At 41.3% G+C, this 22,330-nt stretch overlaps 1 protein-coding gene and 1 non-coding gene across 2 annotated transcripts in view; one reads left to right on the top strand and one right to left on the bottom strand.

The window, feature by feature from the left end:
* The window catches only part of me1 (malic enzyme 1, NADP(+)-dependent, cytosolic), a 108,830-nt gene extending 88,668 nt beyond the window's left edge, over window positions 1-20,162 (bottom strand). The window contains exon 1 of the mRNA XM_049584685.1: window positions 19,817-20,162. Within this exon, the coding sequence (XP_049440642.1) occupies window positions 19,817-19,945 (129 nt within the window). The 5' untranslated portion in view covers window positions 19,946-20,162. The remainder of the gene's footprint in view (window positions 1-19,816) is intronic.
* Window positions 1,441-1,512, top strand: trnap-cgg (transfer RNA proline (anticodon CGG)). Its single transcript has one exon. It is a non-coding gene; the product is annotated as a tRNA-Pro (tRNA).
* Window positions 20,163-22,330: the final 2,168 nt, after the last annotated feature.

Genomic DNA, 22,330 nt, shown 5'->3' with positions numbered 1-22,330 from the left:
ACTTTTCCATGACATGACAACACAAATCTAAAAGAGGGATTGGCACAACCTTTTCTACACACAATCATTGGTCTCAGATGATGAATCTTAAAGGGGAATTATTATACTCATTTTCTGTTTCATTCTTGTATTTTTGGGTTTATACTAAGACATGTTTACATGCTTTGTTGTTTGAAAAACACTATATTTTCCTCATGTTGTCTGTGCTGGAACACCTGTATTCACCCTAAAAATGCTCTGTATCTCAGTGTCTTTGCACCATCATTACAGTTGGGGAATGACGACTGTTAGCATGTAGCTATTTATAGCAGTGTATTTGCAACTGGGAGACTGTGTATTGTGGCACCTTTTACCGTGAAAAATCACCAGTAAAAGCTTCTAAACCAAAATCTTCACAATCAGACATGTTTTAGCAGGAATATGATCCAAAATCAAGGAGAAATTATCAACATAAGCAACCAAAAATACATGAGCTCCTGATGTTAGCATGTAGCTTCATGTAGCAATGTAGCAATGAATCTGAAGCCTGAGGTTTATGCTCAAAGGGATTACTCTTAGACATGTTTACATACTTATTTATAACATTAATATGAACATACGACAATGTAACATTATTTATCAGATAAAGTAATCAAAGTGTAATAGGTCCCCTTTAATGAATCCCATGACTTTTCCTGTAAGGGCCACCAGCAGGTTAACATTTGTGGCTTAAAAACTATTGGATGAATTGCCATTGCCAAGTTTGGTTTTGACATTTATGTCCTACTCAAGATAAGTTTTAATAACTTTGGCGATCCCTTAACTTTTATATACTACACTTATACTTTATATGATACTTGGGTTAAAGACCAAAAACCTGCAAACGACTGACTAACAAAAATGCATATAATAATGAGGTTCAACCATTTAATCTGTGGACATCTGTTGCTAACCTGAGCAGCATTTATCACACAAGAAAGTGCAAACTCTATTTCGATGAAGGGCTTGTTGGTCTAGGGGTATGATTCACATTTTGGGTGTGAGGGGTCCTGAGCTTTTAGTCCCAGACAAATCCTTTTCCTTTGCATGTCACAGTAGGAAAACCACTAGTAAAGCTATATATAAGCTATACATAAGTGTGCCAATAAATGAGGACTGTGGGACAGTGAGCCAGCATGCACAGTACCAGCACCCTGACACTGAAGCAGCTGAACGGAATTCAGTCATTATTATTTCATTGTTCATACCGGTGCTTTTCCTACTGTGACATGTCAAAATGTCCTCAGTAGAAAATACTATTGCAGACCCCTGGTTTCATCTTACTGCAGGGAAAGCACATATTAACTGTTTTTATCCATTTCATCTGATGCCTTCCACAAGAAAGATGACCTGTCACTGACAGCCAAGGTGCCAGGTTTAACAGTATTTTTGCCATGTTGAAAAACTGGATGCTTTTCCAGTGGCTCGTTGGTCTAGGGGTATGATTCTCGCTTCGGGTGTGAGAGGTCCCGGGTTCAAATCCCGGACGAGCCCAGAGCATAGAACTCTCAAAGTAAAATTCAATTTACTGGCTGAATGAAGCACTTTGCAACTGTGTAATGGCTTTGTCTTAAAGTTGGGGCTTTTTTCAAAGTGAGTTTCAAGTCTTTGTGAAGTCAAACAATTGGACCCATAGTGTAATGATCAGCTGTCTGGACTCTAAATCTGGAGATCTAACTGAAGGTCAAGTCCTGATAGAACCTTCACTATGAAATTGGACAAAGATCTGTACAGTGGTTGTAGGTAACATCAGATTAGCTAATGAATGTACAGTAACAGTCTACTACTCATTGCCTGTATCCTGTAATGGCTTAGAGGCACTCAAAGACAGCTCATTATCTCCTGTCGCTGTCCTCCCCATGTTAGAAGACCACCAGTGACAGACATGACTGCACACTGAGCTCAATAAACCTGCCAACGGGAGAAACACCAGACCACCTGTTAGATACACCAGACAAGTGGGTCTTTCAGAGCAAGATGTGAGACAACAGTACTGAGGCTGGTCATCACTAGAGATGACCCAAGTGAGGTCAGAGAGCATACACTGAATGTGAAAAATAATGTCATAAAGTCACATTCAGTAGACATTTTACAAAAGAAATGCACAATACTGTACACCACCTTTATGACAAGGTCTGTAACACCAGCTAAAAGTAGGACAAGGTTTAAAATTTTCCCATACATCACAGTGCACAGTAAATCATATGTCTACGATTAGAGCCTGTCACTACAGGAAGGTTAGAATTTATAGTCCATGTCTAATCTTTACATTTGCTATTTGTCTATCTGTCCTAAAAGGAAATGGAAAAAGTGCAGGAATGTATAGGCCACGGATGTCACATGATACACACAATCAGACTGTTAATAATTTATAGAGCAGAACGGAAACAACGCCTCAACATACAGACTGTACAATGTCTCTGAAAATGGGCCAATGAGTTCAACAAACCTTTGTCTCCAAGTTAGTATAGTTTTATTGTACTCAGTATTGACAAGGCTTAGACTTGCACACAGTAGATATCTCACAATGGCTTATCTCACTCCACTTCTGTGGGAAGATAAAGGTAAAGTTCAACAAAAGTTTGAAAGCAAATGACATGGATAGAGTCTCTTTCACAAAGTGATACCAGATTAAACATTCATTGCCATTAAGGCATAAAAGAATCTCAAGTATAATCTGCCTTAATCTGATTTATTAATGGAATACTTTACCTCTTAAATGGCCATTTGTATATCAGTTACTCACCCAGTGTTATGCTGAATTCATGAAGAAAACATTGTTTTTCCTAAATGCCTCCAGTGAACGAAGAATCCAAAAACTAAAGAAAATTCTTGATGAATTGAAGTCATAGGGGTCCACGTTTAACAGCAGCAAAACTGTATCAAAACATTCATTGACATTTTGTGCGGTCATATGCTCAGTGCTTCCCAAATAGAAAGCCCCCCTCCAACAGGGAACTGAACTAAAAGAGTGACTTATCTATGTTCTCTTCAAAGCCAGAATCCACTGACAAAATGGTTAATATACCTACTGAACAAGGGAGCTGCTGGTCAACTGGCACCTCCCGTGTTCAGCAAGGTAAATATACTGTTTTTGTCAATGGAGTCTGGCTTTGAAGAGAGCATAGATAAGGGGTCTGTCTGCTTGGGAAGTGCTGAACATAAGACTGGATAAATAAGACTCCGATTATACTGCACGAGTTGTGTGAGACTGTGTAGATGGATGTTTTTGATATAGTTTTGCTATTGTTTAATACAGACCCTATTAGTTCAATTCATCAAGACTTTCTCTGTTTTTCCGTTCTACGTTCACTAGAGGCATGCAAGATTTATCCACAAACTCAGGTTAAGAGCGGGTAAATAGTTTATATACAAAAGGTTATTTGGGTGGTTAAGTATTTCTTTAAGACTGAATATGAAGCTAAATGACAGATCAGTATGAATTTGTTGCCCTTGTAGGCTCTCACCTCTGAATATGTTTGTATTTAGTGTGGTGCTATAGACTACCAGGTTGCCCTATTGTGTCCAAATCCTGTAGATTTTCTCAGCAAAAGGCCAGATGCCCCCCATCTGTTTCCTGCTATAATGGCAACCGTAGCAGGGTTCAAGAGGATTGCCCTGCGCATAAAGCCCTTTAAATCCATCCCTTCCTCTCAGGAGGAAAAGAAAGAGCACACATCAGCTCCGATCCCTCTCTTCTCAGGATCTGCCTGCCTGACTAAGCTTTTCCCAATGAATGCCTCCCAACAAATGTGCCGTGTAGGGCCTGCATGTGTACTCTCATTCCCAAACAAATTCAGTCATTAGCAGGCCGAGGACTGTGGCACTCAATCTTTGTTCATGGGGCCAAACACCATTAATCAGAGAGATAACTAGTGTTTTCTCTGTCAACATGGTTGCACTGTACTAATAATGCTGTCAGATAGAAGCAGCGAGAAAAAGCACGCTCACAACAAAATGAGGAGCAATCAAGGCAGAAATGAAGTTCTGTGAGCCTGCTCTTCAAGCTTCATTTCATACGTCTGGTTTAGGAAAACAGTTTGGCCTGTCTCACTGTTGGTTTGATTAAAGGTCTTTGTAAAACACTGCAGCCTTTTTTTTCTGGTTAAAATGACATTACACTCAATTCATAGGCTTACGATGACCTGAGCTTGCCTGTATTATATCAACTAAGTGCTGCTGCCTCTGTGAAAACCATAGACTGCATAAAAGAAATGGACATAGCCAATGTGACCTCACCCTTTACTTTGTGGACTACCATTTTGAAGCCTTAGGTCTGGCATGTTGGTTGTCGTCATCTTGGTTTTTTGGAGCCAGAGGTGACCATATGTAAACGTGGACCTGACTGATGCTTTGTCAGTTATTACAAAATGCTATGCCACTATCTCGATTGATAGGTCGGCATGCTAGCGTTTTGTTAATCACAAAGTAACCATACCCTGCAGCATACCTGCTTTATGAAATATTTTCTCTAAATGGTACCATTATTTCTGGAAATGAACATCATGCTGTATTGAAGAAGACTCGAAAGTAGCAATTGAGACTATAAAATCATGAGGTAAATATTTACTAGGGTATTAAATCTGGTGAGAAGTGGGGTTTCTTTCTTATAGACGTTTATACAACCAGACATCTTTTCACAACCAGCAGAGTTGCCCCCTGCTTGTCATCAGAAAGACTGATTCCACACACCAATGGGTGACGTCATGGTAGCTGTATCCATTATTCTATACAGTCCGTGGTGTTGAACCAAATATTTACAGGGAATACTGATTTCCATCAGCAATAACATAACACACAAGAACCACTTGGTACATTCTATTTTACAGAGTATTCACTTTACAGAAGGGTGTTATTGATTTACTTTTGTCATCAAGAGCAACAGTAGCATCCCTTTTCCTGGTATGAGAAATTATTTCCTGTGGTTTTTGGTTGCAGTAGTTTATGTACCTGAAAGTAACTCATCATAACAAGTCCTACATCGGCCAAAAAGCTAACCTTGTTTTCACCAAAGGGCAACTTCCGGGTCTAAAAAGTGACGCCAATGCTAAGTGTGTGTAACTGTGTCCAAGCTGTGGCCATCTTGGATTTCTGGAGCCATAAGTGACAAAATTTGTACAAGAGGGGTGGATGTGACTCATAGAGTGTGCCATCGCCTTTCAGACAACCTGTCACTCAAAGTAACCACACCCTTTATTATACATAACTTTAAGCCTTAACAAAATGTAAATGTGTGAGTTATATAAAAATTCACCCCCAGTGCAGTTGTCATGGATGTTAAAATTAGCATTACAGACCAAAACTTTTTTTGTACCAGGCTGTAAACATGTTTTTTTTATTTTCTGCTGTAAATATGGGTACTTAAATATGGGTTTCTATGGGGATTGTACTCGATTTTGGAGCCAGCCTCAGGTGGCCATTAGAGGAACTGCAGTTTTTGGCACTTGACTGCTGGCTTCATTTTTCAGACAAAGAGAAAACTTCCCATGTACATCATGGCAGGAAATTTGGATTAGAACTGTGTTTTGTAACAATGTTACTCTGATTTAATTTGTGTATTTGCAGTAACGCAATGTATTTAGTGGTAAGGAGATATTTCCTTGTCTGTGTTAAATTTTGTAACGTCTGAATTAAGTTAGGTCTGGTACCAGCAATACTGTGTAGCACATGGATGTTTGTTATTTTTTGTTCCTCCTCTTTTGTATTGGTGCCACTGTATTTTAGATTTATGTTTGACATATTTTTATTGTACTATAATCATATTTTAAGCATGTTAATTGGGATTTTATTCAACTATATTTTGTTGCCATTTCTATTTTGCTTTCAATTAACAAGGCAAGTGTAAATTACAAGAGAAGCAATCTTGGCCTAATGCAAAAAAAAAAAGAGCCCTGAAATAGTGTTTGAAGTTGTCAGCTCTTCTGGCTGCACTGGTATCTATTATAACAGCACATCTCTTGTCCTAATCTGCCATCAGAGAGCAGACAGCAACTCTACCTCTAATTTACCTAACTTTCATGAGTCATGATCCCCACCTAGCAACACTGAGCTCTGAGACAGACCAAAAGGAGTGTCTTAAATTCCTCATCCTGAGCAAATATGAAAGCACGAGGCTCCTTAAATCAGGAGGTGTCAACTTGTGAATGTACAGACACGCTTGTTGGTCAAACAGCCTTGAAAACCGAGCCGATGTTGACTCAGGGAGGGCAGCCTCCAGTGGGTGGAGGTAGCAGACATGCAGGGTTCTTCAAACGCAGCCAATCCCCCTGAGGCAGCCTTTTCATGCTCCTCAGTTCAGGTCCCTTAGGAGCCTGAGCGTTGCCGGGAAAATGTCCAAACCTTCCGAGGCAATTCACTTCTGGCTAGTGATGCCTCAGCATTCACTGGCTGTGTTCAGGTGATAGTATGGGCTTTGACAGCCATGTCTGACATTACAGGTGTTTGTGAATCTCTCCTAATGAAAACACTTTTATACTTTCTTTTTTCTGGAACAACAACCGAGGAATATTCTGCGACTGAGTCATGTGGAGAGAGTCCATTAAAACAGAAGAAAAACCACAAGCAAAATCCTCAAGAACACAGACAGCAAGATGTCCTTGCTTATACAGTGAAGTGTCTGCTGGCTGAACTGTCTTATTGGCACAGGAAATCTCCAATTAATCTGTTTGTGGTCCTACAGAAAGCCAATCCAATTTCAGAGGCTGTCTCAAAATAACTGTCTAATGCTGTCGTCACAAATAGAACAACAAGAATATTCTAAAAATCAGCCAACAGGTGAATTACAGCTCTCTTTGCACTGGAATTATAGCCCCTCTTTTAGTTTTTTATAAAATAGCAGTGAGCCAATCTCCACGCTCACCTCTGTGACTTCTCCAGGGGAGGTGAACCATAATGTAAGGGCTCCAATGAAATCTGCTTTCCTGTTGTCACTGCTTGTTTCTGTGATGACAGAAATTTCTTCTGACCATCTACTTGGCAGCTGGTTCTCTAAATGCACCCAGACAGTTAAAATGTGAAAGCAAAGAACTTGTCCCCTCACAAAGCAAACATCACTGTTGTTAAAAGACAGGAAAAGCCATAACACTGTCACCAGTAAGGCTGTAGCTCCTGGTCAGTGATAAAGGGCACAGCTATTCCCTTCAGAGAGAAACACATATATAGGGAGTTTGACATTTTTCTAACATCCTTGTTTGTGTTGGATCTGTTAGTGATGAGAGCACTTAAAGTCAGGAAGGGGATAGTGGTAAGAGTGTTGTTTTTTTTTACCCTGTAAAGGTTGAAGAATTTAGGCCCCCTTACGACAGAAAGGGGCATAGTAAAATTCATCCAAAATGTTAATACCTGGTTCAGAAACTTGGTCACATAGGGACACCTCACAGGGCTGGTATGTAAACTCCCATAGCTGATGAGCTGATATCTGCTAACACGCTAGCCAGCTTGCAACAGAACAATAAGTTCACAAAGTTTATTTAAAAGACATATTTGTACCATCACCTCTGCAAACGACTCCACTTTACAATAAGACAGACGAGGATAAAATACAAGCACAAAATTGCAATAGCTGTGGCATGTACACCCATACATCCACTCATTGAACCTATTTGAAAGTTAACCGCCTTTTTGCAACAGGCCAATCCCATTGCCATGCCCCCTTATAGCCAACTGGCGTAAACACAAACACACACCTTCACAAGCACACACACGACCTCCTAGGGCGAAAACTTTGGCCGCCATTGGGTGGAGAAATGTTTAGTGGATTGACCAAGTAACAGATGTCCGGGCTATTTTTGTAGGCTGAAACCATTTTCCTCAGTGGAAACAAAGCTTTTATTTACTTTTATTTCACAGATAAACAATAAATTGTGAAGACAATAAAGCCCCCCCAAAATAGTATTTTATGTGTTGTGTTAGCCTGGTTCCAGACCATAGACCCTGCCCACTCAACTGAGTAGGCTTGCATCTCTGGTCTGGCATACTGCAATGAATTTGCGATTTATCTCGTCCAAACGATGGACAGACCAATGAATGCCGTAGGTGGGGGCAGGTCTAGTGATTAGCCAATCAGCGCCACACTGATGTCAAGGTGTACACCGGTGGATAACTGGTGAGGATAGCAACAATGGCAACCGCTACAGATCCTACAGACCACATTAACAATGCTATCGAGGTATTTCACCACTACTCACGTTAATGGAGGACCAAATTAAGGAAGCTGCTAAACTGGATTTAACGGCGATGCAGCTGGGCGTGCACAACGACGGAGACATTTTAAACGGGCAATGCTCGCTTGTTTTTGGCACCCCCGAGGCATGGATACTAATGACGTCAGATTCTGGGTGAGTCATTGATCTCTACTGATTGGTTAGGGAAAAATCAAATTCCCTCCCCCTTGTAAATCGCCTTCAATGGAAGCCATGTCAGACTGAAGGTTCTGGGAGCTTCAGTCTGACACTCAGGCTAGTGTTGTGTGTGATTTATCCTGGCTTTATATGAGTAAAGGAAATCTTAGCTAGTCACTAGGCTAACTTATACAATGTAAAATGCCATAGGCTTTTGCTAACACTAGGATGATATATTTGTTCGGAAAATGTTTTTAGCATTTAGCTTTGGCGGTAAACCTTGTGAGCTGTAATGCAGCCGAATTTTTTAACGATACCTTCCTTAAATGTACATTTGTCCCTGACTTCATATGACTAGAGGAACAGCTAGAACTAGCCTGGCTAATTTATACAATGTAAAATGCCACAGGCTTATGCTAAAAACATTAGCATGTCGTATTTATGAGGAAAATGTGTCCAGCAAAAGACAAGTGCTTTGTTTGTGTACTTGTAATTGAAAGGTTTAATGTGTGTTTTGGCTGTGTTTTGAATTAACTAAACTTAACAGCACTATACAGAAACCCCGCAGCTGACTAGTGTTTTGGAGGTGTAACTGCAGAGTGACACAGACGCACCACCGCACAAGTATAAATGCTCACAATGGCGTAGGCCACATGCGTAGGCTATGGCATAGGTTCTGCATAGATCTTATGGATCAACTTAAGTGTCAGAGCGAGCCATACTGCTGCTGGTTACAGCTAAAAAGTGGATGGTCAAAAACAAGCTACAATAGCGTCCCCCGTTTTGGACCATCCAGCTCTCAAGTCAATCATAGGTCAACACTGTCAAAATAGCTTTCTACTGGTCAATGGCACAAATTAACGTATCAAAGTTCTCAAAGGCTGAGCAAAAAAAATGCATAGGCTACACTTACATTGCCCCCATATGCAAATCCAGTTATCGTAGCAATGCCACAGGGATGAATTGATTTTAAATGCTGGTGTGACCAGGCCTTTTGCCCATAAACCAACATATTTACAACTCTTTATCGCAACCAGCCCATTATCACAAATCTCCTCAGTGTTTTTATGAGGCTGCAAACACACAAAACCTGTCAGTCAACACAGCATCAGTCTCAATGATAACCATCTCTCTGACCTTGGGAAAATGGTTTGTACTACATCATGTTCATATATCCACAATGTTGCAGAATGCTGAAACAAAATACTGCCTTTAGATTCTTACTGCTAAGACATGGCAAGACCTCCACCACTCTGAAATAACAGACAAAAGCTGCATTGAACGGAGGAGGGGAAAAGACAGCAGGGGCTGAAAGAGGTGGGATGCTTGAGATGAGCTTCATAGGAAGGTGATGAGGCTCAGACTGTCTCCTTCTCTCTGTCTGGGACAAGTTAATGGCTTCTCCGTTGTCCTCACATGAATGAGGACCACCTTACAAAAAACACACAAAAGTGAGCTGAGGAGTCAGGGCTATTTAGACCTGGACTTGCCACTGAATAAACACAGCATCACAGTTGTGTGTGAGTGCAGAAACTGTTGAGTTGAGAGTCGGATTAAATTACACTCAGTTCTTTTGAGCCATCCCTGAAGAAAACACTGATAATTGCACTTATGGGGCTGCACGTTAAAAACCCATTTGAACTGGTTTATGAATATGTTGAAGTATGCGTTTGTGTGTATGTGTGTGTGTTCGTGTGTGTGTAAAGCTCAAGCTGAGGTTGGTTAGTGGAGGGGAACGAGGGTGCACTTTCTTTCTGTCTGGCCGATCCACTCCAGTCCATCAGAGGAATGTCTGGTCACCAGCAATGTGTGCGGTCAACCTGAAACACCTGGCCACACCTGGGACAACCCCCCCCCCACACACACACTCCCTCACACACACATATCCACAGAGCTCTGCCATCCATCTAGTGAGAGGGACTGACAAGTGCAGCTGCTCTGCATAAAGACTAAACAGAGAAAGGCTTGTTCCATTTTCACCGCTCAGTTAAACGAAGGCTTGTAATCTGACTGCCAACATCATCGAGTTCAACCTCACATAACCACTGTCATCCACCTCTAAACTGCCTGCACACAACTAGCATTTTCACATCATTTCTGCCCCACCCAGAAACAGGATAGTATCGTCAGAATCTCCTGTGCAATGGTCTTTGGGAAAAGTTACTCTTACTCATACATGATTGAGGTTAAAATGAAAAATGTGAGAAGCAACACAGTCGATGTTTCCACATCTGCCATGCTAGTAGCTCTGTGGGGTTGTACTTAGGCACAGTGGTGTTTTTTAAGCTGAATGCTAACATCAGCACACTAACATACTCACAGTGACAATGTTAAAGTTTAATGTCCGTATTTTTCCACCCGGACCCTACTTTCCCATGCTTTTTCATGAAGCAGCAAAACAGGCTGCGATGTAACCACTCAGAGCAATTGTGCACCATCAATGTACATCAATGTACGTGGATTATCATACGAGTCGTCTGACAACTTAAATAAAGGATCCTACAGAGACAGACCTTTTTGTTAAGGAGTGAGATCTTTTTTTTTAACTAGTAAAAGCCCTGGAATTGTTATCACTAAACAAACCAGACTCCTTTTAAAAGGTTTTTAGTGTGTATAGAGACAGCAGCATATTTTCACATCTAACTGGGTGAATCATAGGTTTATCTAAACCAGACCAGAGTTGGTAACTGTTGGAAAATTGAAAAGAGGAACCAAAATGGCTTTTGTGAATTTTATTTTGTTACCACTGACTTTGGATTAAGTGTGTTTTACAGTGAGAAAAATACTGTTCATCTAAATGGAGTCTGGTGTACTCAATGATAGCAATTTCAGGGCTGTTTCTGGTCAAAGAAAAATGATCTTACCCTTTAACAATAAGGTCTATCTCTGTAGTGATCCTTTACATAATGTTGTCAGGCAATTATAATGACAATCTCAGCCTGTCAGTGGCAAAACAAGCAATTTAAGTGGACATAAGTTGTCATGCAAACATACCCTGAATGGTTACATCGCAGCCGGTTTCGCTACCGCCAGCTGCAGCATCCTCGCTCAGTACTAGATTAATTTAAAACAATTGTTGTCTTGATTAGTCACTTGGACACAAAAATATAGGGAAAATGGTCCAGGTTGAAATATACCAATCCTTAAACATGCTGGCATTTAGAAGATATTATAATGTTTACCATTTTTACCATCTTAGTTTAGTGTGTTAGCATGCTAACATTTGATAACTACAAAGTACAGCTGAGGCTGATGGGAATGTCATTAGTTTTGCAGGTATGTGGTCATAAAACACTACTGGGCATACCATATTAACATGTTTTGACCTGATGATGCCAGGGTTTAACTAAAATTACTACATTTATTTTGAGAGGATGGGGAAATTTATTTACAATCCATCTACTATTTGTCAAGAGATTTCAGTCACACTTCAAACGTCAGCTTCAGGGTAGTGCAAGAGGAAAAGTCAGTGAGTCTGTAACACAGTACTTGTTAAGATATTTTTGTCTGTGAAAAAGTGCACAACCGACCACAACTATGGCTAAAACTTTGCCGCCCTGCACCTCTAAAGCTCACTAATCAACATGTGCTATCTCATTTGTTTAAAATGTATGTTATGTGCCACGGCTTCCTGGAGTCTTCTTGTCACTGTGACATGTCACTGCTTCCAGTCTTTATGCAAAGCCGAGATAGTCACACACTGGCTCTAGCTTCATATCTATTGTGAAGATTTGATGTGGTCTTCTCATCTAACTCTCAGCAAGAAAGTGAATAACTCTATTTCCAAAAATGTGGAACTGTTTAAGGACTCATGGGATAAAACTTGACATTTGTCAGAATTAGCATCATTAGGGGCTCATAGTTTACTCCTTATCTTTTCCATTCAAGAAAAAAACAGTGAAGTTATTTACTTTAAGACCACTGCTATCATCACAAATATCCATCAGAGGATTTTCCGTCGCATGTGAAATGTTGATCATACGATGGACAGAGGCCAGAGAGCTGAGAGACTGATAAATGTAGAAAGATTACCAAGGTCCATGGGAACCCTGGCTAGCAGCACAAACAAAGCATTGCTGTAATGCCTTAGCACCACAGAAAACTGTCAGCATAAAGCTTTTATAAGTCTTGACTGTGCAGAAAACAAACGTTTATCCTTGTGTCATGCTGACACGGTGACTCAGTGGGAATCAAAGTTCCAGATTGCATTTAGTAAAGTCAGCGCCAGGTCATCCAGCTGTTTTCTCACTGGCACCTTTTACCAATCGTGACATAATTCTATTAGAGTGCATGCACTATTATAAAACCCTTATCAGGCCTTGCTAGGAATACAGACCAGCTGGAGCACATTATGCTTCCCATGGAAAACTCAGCAAATCAGTCGCAACCAACAAGCATGACACATACCCAAAGGGAAGGATTCAGAGAGCCACAAAGATACAGAAATATTCCCATTTTAGAATTAAAAGCTAGGCATATTTGTTGCCATTTGTTTGTTTGTTGCTAAATTTATTTACATCGGTTTTAGCTCAAGGAAAATGCAAACCTGGTGAGGGAAAAAAATCTTTTCTGGGAGCAAAAGTCGATCGGAGTAGCGGCCAAACCCACAGTCAGTCTAACATGAGAGCCTAATTACTTCCAGTTGCTACAGAGGGTTATCAGGACCGTCGCTATTTGGCATACCAGCACATCCTCAATGCCCAATCAGATACACTGTTTGTTCAGCGCCCACTATGAACAGAGATTCTTACTTTTAGTCTTTCATCTGTCGAACCATCTTGCAATGTCATGTGTGGAGCCTGTGGTTACAAATGGGGCATCCAATTGCAGCGCTGTCTGGGCACAGGCTCTCCATTTTATTCAGCATTCGTAGGCTCAAATGATGCATAATGTGAGTGATCTTAAAAACCTCAATAAACAACACATTACTGTTTAATCAAGGGGATCAATATGAGTTCTTGGGATTTAGCACTGAAAGCTTGAATGACAGCACCATTTCTCACCCAGGAGCCTTATGTATTTGAATGTAAGTCTTTGTGAGTCTACTATTCATTATCGCCAGGTCTGATGTTTTTGTGCAAACAAGGAGAGTATGCCTGCCAGTCAGTTGCTGTGAAACTGTAAAAGAGGTTAACAAACAGACAGGAGGTGCAGCTCTCATTCTCTCCAACCTTTATGGCCGACTGCACTTGTCACAGTCACCTTCACCTCCTAGAGTGTATAATAGAATGGACATAGCCACCAAGTGCTAGCACCCACAGAGTGCTGCAGGAATGAGTCCTAAAACCTGGAAATGAGTTAGCATTTTAGGGCTCTCAGTTCCTTCGTTATGTCAGTAAATACGCATCTCTTGAATTTTGAATTCATTTGCCACATTTTCTTCATTGATTCTCGGTCAAACAGCTCTGTAAAGGCTTCTGACGGATGAAAAAAAAAAAAAAAACAGAAAATCAACCCATATTCAGAAAATCTTAACGACAACAAAAGTTTCAGACTCATTGTGCAAACGCGATTGACAAAATCTGAGGTCGTATTTATTTTTAGACGTACAACAATTTGAGACGAAAAAAACTGACTCAGCGTGCAAAAGCCTTGACGCTAGTTGCTAGCTTGGTTAGCATGTTGCATTTAGAGCTATGATTAACTTTGATAATGCTATTTTTCGCAAACAAAAAACCATCTTGAAAACACAGCTAGGCCTACTTAGCCTTGCTGGCTGGGCACACTAGACATAATCATTTAAAGCCTTAATAAAATGTAAACAAGTGAGTTTTATAAAAAGTCACCCCCATATAGTTGTCAAGAATGTTGAAATTAGCTATAGAGACCAAAACTGTTTTTTGTACCAGGCTGTAAACATGTTTAGTCATGTTGTAACATGAGGCATTTTAACATAGGTGTCTGAAGATTGACTCAATTTTGGAGCCAGCCTCAAGTGGTCATTAGAAGAACTGCAGGTTTTGGCACTTCATTTTTAAGCCCTAGAGGTTGCCGCTTGCTTCAACTACAGTACAGAACCAGTGAATGGGCATCTGTTGGCTGCCTACACACCGACCACTCAGTTCAGTGTTTGAGGTGAAACAGCATCCCTGATTGGGTGCTAAGAGCATTTTTAAGGAGGTTGTTATTGTTGTTGTTTTTCGAGGCTGTGGCAGGCGGAACCAGCGTCAGAGAGACGCACTGAGGGCTGGGATTCACACAGATGCCTCATTAATGTGTGATCAAGCAGAGAGACAGAGGACTTCTGTGGAGCGTGGCCAGCGCTCTCTTCCTCGCCACAGAGAACCCTTTCTACACCTCGCAACCCACTTCATCTCTTTATTGCACAGTGAGCACATACACAAAACACACCTATAATATCCGGTTCCACCTCAGCAAAGGGAGGAGGGATTTCTAGCCAAAGAGTAAGGTGAAGCTGTGTGTGCATGCACATGCGTCAGCTCAACATGTTTAAGTGTGAGAGAGGAAAGATTAAAAGGAAATCGAGGCCTGTCGATGAGGACAGGCCGCTTTCAGCGATGCGTCAGTTAGCAAGTTGTGCTGTGACTGGCTTCTCTTAGGGGTGAAGTGGGCCAGCTGAGGGAGGTAAACATACTTCATCCCCAGGGCTTGCTGAAATCAGAAGGAGGGCAACAATGTGCCACTGCCTGCGCCACAGAAGCCTGCCTGTGCCTGGCCACTAACACTCCTTAGCAGTCATTTCCTACCTTCTACTCCAATTTCCTCGCCCCAGTTCATGTATAGGACTGACAGTGGATGGTTCACCTGGCTGCATAAGAAACCTTTTTTTTCTGCTATGACTCTAACCTGTGTGTGTTTGAGGGCGGCTGTGTTTTGGGTCACTTTAGCCAGGTGATGAGAAGCTCAGGTTGATCAGATACAGCCACCAACCAAGATTGGCTTAAATAAAAAAAACTATTATTTTTCTTTTGGAAAAAACTATGGTTTTAATAGTCTGACATTGTTTTTGTTAATGGCCTGATTGAACAGACTACTGTGCTGTGTACAAACTGTCCAAGCAGGCTCCTCGGATCCTTGTTGCTGAAAGTTTCATGCCCAGTTTTTGTTCTCATGTCATTAATCTTATTAAACCACAAGTTTTTTTTTCCAAAACAATGTAACAACACAAGTTGTGAGCTCATTTAAGATGGCCGACTTTAAGAGGGAGAAGAAAAGACTTCTTGTAAACAGAGGAACAAAGAACTGTGGTTCTCGTAACATTCACTCTTAACATTACTCAGAAGAAAAACTAAGGAAATGGAGAGAGAGGAAAGAATGACAGTAAGTAAAATGTATGAGGGAGTGTTTGTCTTAAAACTGTGGGTAAAATGATATTTCTGTGTCTCTGTGGCACTTAGTCAAAGGCTCCAGCATGCCTGAATGCCTGAGGTCAAGTTGTCAACAGACCTTCATTAAAAGAGACAAAATATAGTGTAACATCCTAAGTGCTAGACTGGTCATGCTTTCACATGAATATAGGTCAACCTATGTAGCCCTTTTTAAGAGCCTTTTTGTACACTGGGTCCATTCAGGACCCCAAGGTGTAAATTGGGATGTAAACAAACAGTTTACTGGGTCAGGTTTAAGCGCTGAAGCTGTAGGTCCCAGATTGACCTCTGTCACAAACAGCCATTACCTCAGTCTGAGGAGATTTTAAGAAAGAAACTATTATAAATTAGAAAACAAGTGCTCTCCGTACAATTCAAACTGCAACAGAAAATCAAAGGGGGGTTTCAGGGTCGCAACTTAGAGAGTGGCTTGTACCAACGGAGCCTGCTTACTAAACAACAGCAAGATTTCTGATGTGAAGTCACAGCGGGTGAAATGGTGACAATATTGGCATGGAATGATGCTGATGGAATGATGCTGCTTGATTACTGAGCCATTAAGAAAACACAATTTAAAAAGTATGGTGAATTCAAGAAAACAGGCTGTCAACAAACCTGACATTTCTTGAATTCACCGTAGTGAATGAAGACATCTTCTCTTAAAAAAAAAAAATGCACTGTTTGTATTTCACTCAATATCACACCTACACAATGGAAATTCCACAGTGGTGAAAGGTCGTAATGACATACGTGGTCACAGTGTGACTGCTCAATGACAATATTAACCCTGACTCATTTTTCCTTTTGCTGCAAGGGAAAACAGCTTTTTCTTCTCACTCGGGGACTGTGCTACAGCTGCAGAAGTAAAAACATTGTGGAAATAATATTCATTTCATTTTGTCAAGTAAATATGTTGCAGATTTCTCTGCATGCATGATGCACTTAACATTACATGAAGGCAAAATCGTTACTGCAACAGCACATGTCACAGTCATTGGTTCCAGAATACAACACTGACAGAAGCCTGAGGCCAAACACTCATCTCCTGTTTCTTACTTCAACATGATGGATAAATATTTAAACACAGGACTTGTCATTCCCTCTTTTTGTTGTGAGTTTCCTGACACAAATACTGCATGTGGAAGTTACTTGGTTGACAGTGATGAAGTGCTCACATGAAGCACCACACTTTGGAACATTTATGTTTATGTTAATTAACTAGTACGTGCCTCTAAATGTCATCAGTTTGTGTTTCTTTGAAGATGCCTGCAGTGTCAGAAAGAGACATAAGAGGCTAAAAGAGTGATTATGAATTAAAGATGAAAATGAGGGATTTGCTGGCCGTGGAGCTTAAAGGGCAGGTTCATCTGCATTCTTCTCCATGTTTTTCCAAACTGAAACTCCCACTCAGCTTTTACCACAAAGCAGTGACATGGGTTACAGCGCTTAAGTGTACGCTTCATTTAGATTAGTTTACCGCTTCACCTTGCCATCAGACAGCTCTTTCTGATGGGGATCTGTAGCCGTTATCTACTGTATGCTCTCTACAAAGCCACCAAGATTCCTTACAGGATATGTTTGTTGCTTGTCTACCCACTACCTCAAACATTTAGTATGTTTGCTATTGTGTGATTTCATAACTGAATTAATGTGGCGTCCAAAGCAGTATGTGGGTTACTATGTAGTTACAATATTGTGCAGAAACCTAGGTTAGGTCATGTGTGAAAATGTTTTTAGAGGAGCTTAAGAAAATACATTCATTACTTTGTCCAAAATTTGAATTTTCAGGTTTGAATACATCAGGAACACTACTGGAAAGCTACACACTGAAATAAAAACCTCAAAAAAAATTAATTAATTAATTATTAATAAATGATGGAGCTGCTATTCAGTAAACCTAGGCACTGATGTAAATGAGGTTCGTACAAATTCACTAGACAAAGAGCTTCATTAGACAGTGACAGAAAGTACAGAGATAACCTTACAAATTAGTTACACAACAAACTCAGTCCACAGTGACAGCATTCCACATCATCAGGTTATGCAGGTCCTGCAGGATGTGTCGTTGTGAAATAAATTGTGAAATCTTTGCATTCCAATGTTGTGTGTCTCCAAATTAGAGCCATATTTCCTATAAACCATACTACTCGATGTCAGAAGGAGGATGTTGCTCTGTGTTGTGCTACAATGCAGTCAAACCGACTTCCTGCTAAGTGTGACACAGCATAAAGGAGCCATTTTCGCATCGACAGTCTCATTTGTTTGCTAAATTTATTCTAAAAGTTAATGTGGATGTTTTTGGTTTGTTACATTTCTGCACATATCTTTTTTTATGAATGATTAAACTAACATAATCCACTCTTCCCTGGTGTTTCTCACAACACAATGTGACATTTAAACCCACCTAGTTTACAAAGTGTACCCTAATTTGTTCCTCTTAGTCATAATGCATCTGTGCACATGCGTCATCTCACCCTGCCACGCCATGCACACTTACACACATGAAAACAAACACACGGGGTTGATGTGCGGCATGTGGCAGTCTCAGGAGTGGGGTCATTAACTGCCCTAACAAACTGGTCTCTGTGCAGCCACCGGCACACCACTCCTCGCTCCACGCACACTGGCCTGTTTGGACTCCACTGTCTCACTTATCAGCTCACTGTTTACACCAGCCAACTGTGGTGAACTGACTGCATCCTTTATCAGAGTGGAGCAGGTTTCAAACTAAAACGTATAGTGATTGGGGTATTGCATCTGAAAATTCGCAGTAAAATAAACCAGAATAGTTTAAAGATTAGACAACTACAGGCCTACAGGAAACATATTTGGCCAGTAAGAGTGCAGAAAACAGCTCCGAGGGAAGAAATAGACTGCTCAAGTGTTCTAAAATTAGTCTGACTTTGACAAAGAGCAGTCAGACCCTGCTCTGCTTGCTGGGCACACTAGACATAAGAGTAGCCCTAAATTCAGCCAGTTTTTTGATGGTCAGTCAGCACCATGGACAGAGACCCTGTCACCACAGCTTGACCTCTGGGGCCCCATCCCACCACACAAACCAAGAGAAAACACTGGAAAGGCTCAACGGCTGCCGGATGCTCTTTGTTAAGGACGTAAAGCACAGTAAAAAAAAAATACATCAGGCTAACTCAACAGGAATGGCTAGTCAGAGGAATCATGTTAAAAATCTTAGCAGTCTTGAATGACAGGCAGTTCTTCACAATAAGAACCTGTTAAGTCTTCCCTTGACCTCATGGCCCACAAGGAAGCTGCTCAGCATTATTTCTTGCATGACTAAGCAACTTCTGGCACTGTTCCTCATTTTACTTAAAGAAGAGAAAGCAAAAAGAAGCTTTATTTTTAAACATGTATAGGGGCTGTTTTGACTTATCTCACGTAGGATACCCACAGTGAGCTTACAGCAGCCTGTCACAATATGCTGAATCACATATTGTAGGCTATGTGGTGCTTACTTGAGGAAGACGGGCCTGAGTCGTCATTTATGATGGTAATAATTAACTATTACAGTCTCTGTAAAGCAATACGTGACAAGGCAGTACAAAGAAAAGCCCCTCTCTCTGTGACAACACCGTTTGGTCTCTTTAAATCTAAATATAACCGCGTCTAAAGCTGATACCTAAACCTCCTGGCTAATGTTGCGTTCACTTGCTGCTTGAGGGCTCCGACCGGCCATACACACATCAAAAAGAAGACTTGTGCGTGTGTTAAAATAGTAAACATTTGGCTCATACTTCAAATAATAATAAAGGTAGCTGCTTTTGTAGTGAGTAGAAGAGGAACGTCATGAAATATATGAGAAAATGTGACACCTTGGTAAGCTTGGTGTCAATCTTTAACATGGACAAAACAGTCTCTAATTAGCAAAATGTTGTTGTAGGCCTATCACCTATCACAGGTTGAGCATCTTCACACCCTAAATGCCAGCTAGACTCTGTGAACTGTGAAATTATGTTACATTCTACCTTAATCATATTAGCACTTGAAGTTTACCGTTTGCGCTCTAGTCAGAATTATCATATTTCCTACAGTACCTGAAGGTACCAGCTAGCTTGTCACCCCTCGTCCATAGAAACAAGCTACAAACTCACACAACTGTGTCTCCACACTGACCTTGTTCAAGGGGGGGTTTCGAGTAACATCGTAGCCCCTCTTCTTGGTGTACACGAAGGTTTTTGTTGTGTCTTCGGACTTGTGCATCTCCGTTTCCACTGACTCCCGTCTGACCAGCGCGCGTGCCATGTCGCTGCCTCTTTAAATAGAGCGACGGTGAACTGTTGTGAACTCAACAAGTGGATGCGCAGGTCTGACCGCTGAGCTGTGGCCGCTCTCTGCCTGTGCTGTCACTTCGCTCAAGAAGAGCCCGAGTCTCCTTATCATGCGCTTTTATTGTCCCCAGTCAGCTCTTGTCTTATGTAGCGTCCCTGCGTGTACTTTCACCAGGCAACAGGTGCATGGTGGTGTGAAGTCAGGTAATATGAGACGCCAGGTAAAATGAGACAAGTAGGGTTTTACATCTTGGGCTCTTTAAATATTTGCAGCCAGTCACAGAACATGTTACTGCATTGTTACAACTTGTACCCTAATACATGAATTATGCCATCATGTACCACCCTACTACCAACCTGGTCCAGTACAACACTGGCACTTAGACACTGTATGCAAACTGTACATTTTCTGTGAAAACAATTGTATTTTGAAAAGACATAATGCATGTAACAGGCTGAAGTTGACACAGTGTTCCAGAACGTCAACAACAGATGCATCTAGGCTACCTTGCACAACAACCATGTGACAAGGTCAGAGTGAGAATGTATTGCTTCTACAGAAATTTTAAGTATTTTTGTCACATGAAAATATTTAAGATGATGCAGTGAGTCCATGCCACCCACAATAGTCCAGAATTAGCCATAACTGTTACACACACGTAACCAAAATAACATGTCTGTAAGCAAAATGGTAGCAAGGAAACAGGCAACATAGGAACAGTGAAAGCATGGCAGAAAAGTTAGACAGTCTTTCTAATAATTAGTCACAGGTTACATTCATGATTTAATAAATGAAAAACCGAACTGATGAACTGATTTATCCACAAGAAAATGAACAAATGTGACTGTCCCATTTTACCTTACTAGTTGTCCCATTTTACCTGAGCATGTCATGAGAGCGAGGTAGGGGGTTCTCGATGTGTTCTTCCTGGATTATTTTACATGACAACATTTTTTTTTTTTATAGAAATATAGCAGAAAACCATACGTTACAAAAGTAACACTTAAGTTAGGCTTCAGAGTTTTAGGTAATTTTCTTGGTAATCTACTTAAAAGTAGATTAAATCCCCCAAAAATAAACATGACTACACCATCACCTGCCTGTAACTGGTCCTTTAACTAATTTTAAAAGGCTTAGCATCTGTAAGACTAAACTGAATTTAAATGACCTCACATGAGCCCCTTTTACACTGCCAGATTTCCCGCGAATGTTGGACCGTGTTGCCGGCAAACTACGAGCATTTAGATACACAGAGCCGGATCGGTGAGTTGATCCAAGGTGCCCAGTTTTCCTAGCCTGGTTCCAGACCATAGACCCCGCCCACTCAACTGAGTAGGCTTGCATCTCTGGTCTGGCATACTTCAATGAATTTGCAATTTATCTCGTCCGAACGATGGACGGACCAATGAACGCCGGGGGTCTAGTGATTAGCCAATCAGCGCCACGCTGATGTCAAGGTGTACGCCGGTGGGTAACTGGTGAGGATAGCAACAATGGCGACCGCTACAGATCCTACAGACCACATTAACGATGCTATCGAGGTATTTCGCCACTACTCGCGTTAATGGAGGACCAAATTAAGGAAGCTGCTAAACTGGATTTAACGGCGATGCAGCTGGGCGTGCACGACGACGGAGACATTTTAAACGGGCAATGCTCGCTTGTTTTCGGCACCCCCGAGGCATGGATACTAATGACGTCAGATTCTGGGTGAGTCGTTGATCTCTACTGATTGGTTAGGGAAAAATCAAGTTCCCTCCCCCTTGTAAATCGCCTTCAATGGAAGCCACGTCAGACTGAAGGTCCTGGGAGCTTCAGTCTGACACTCAGGCTACAATTTTCCGCCTCGTAGGGTAGTCATATTGGTGGAACCCTTTTAGTTTTAACAGACCAAGGCGGCCTTCCGCAACAGGAGGGGCTGTTGAAGACTTGTGGGAGGAGCTGTTGATGACGCCGCACATGCGACCCACTGGCGGTGGATAAACAGGAAACAGCTGATAGCAGGAATTAGTGAGCAGCTAGTAGCAAGAGGGAAACCTGACGGACAGTGTAAAGATGAGCAACTGGGGAGACAAAGAATTGCGCGCCCTCCTTGCTCTCACAAATGAAGAGGTCATTAACCGTCAGATGATGGGAACGGTGAGGAACGGGCCAACTTATGAAAAAATTGCTGAAGGACTGACTAGCCGCGGCTTCTCTCCCACATCACTGTTTACGTCACATGCTGAGCTACACGTTTATTGTTTATTGTTGTTATTTGCTCACGCCCCCCATTGCCCCGAGAAAGGAGCATTCTGTATAAACAAAAGTAGGCAGGCAGCATTTTGCTGCACTCCCCGATTTTGTTTTTATACTGCC

The sequence above is a fragment of the Epinephelus fuscoguttatus genome, linkage group LG8 (genome assembly GCF_011397635.1).
Source record: "Epinephelus fuscoguttatus linkage group LG8, E.fuscoguttatus.final_Chr_v1".
NCBI classification, from domain to species: domain Eukaryota; kingdom Metazoa; phylum Chordata; class Actinopteri; order Perciformes; family Serranidae; genus Epinephelus; species Epinephelus fuscoguttatus.
Note: the sequence above shows the minus strand (reverse complement) of the source record. Positions and strands in the feature narration are given on the sequence as shown.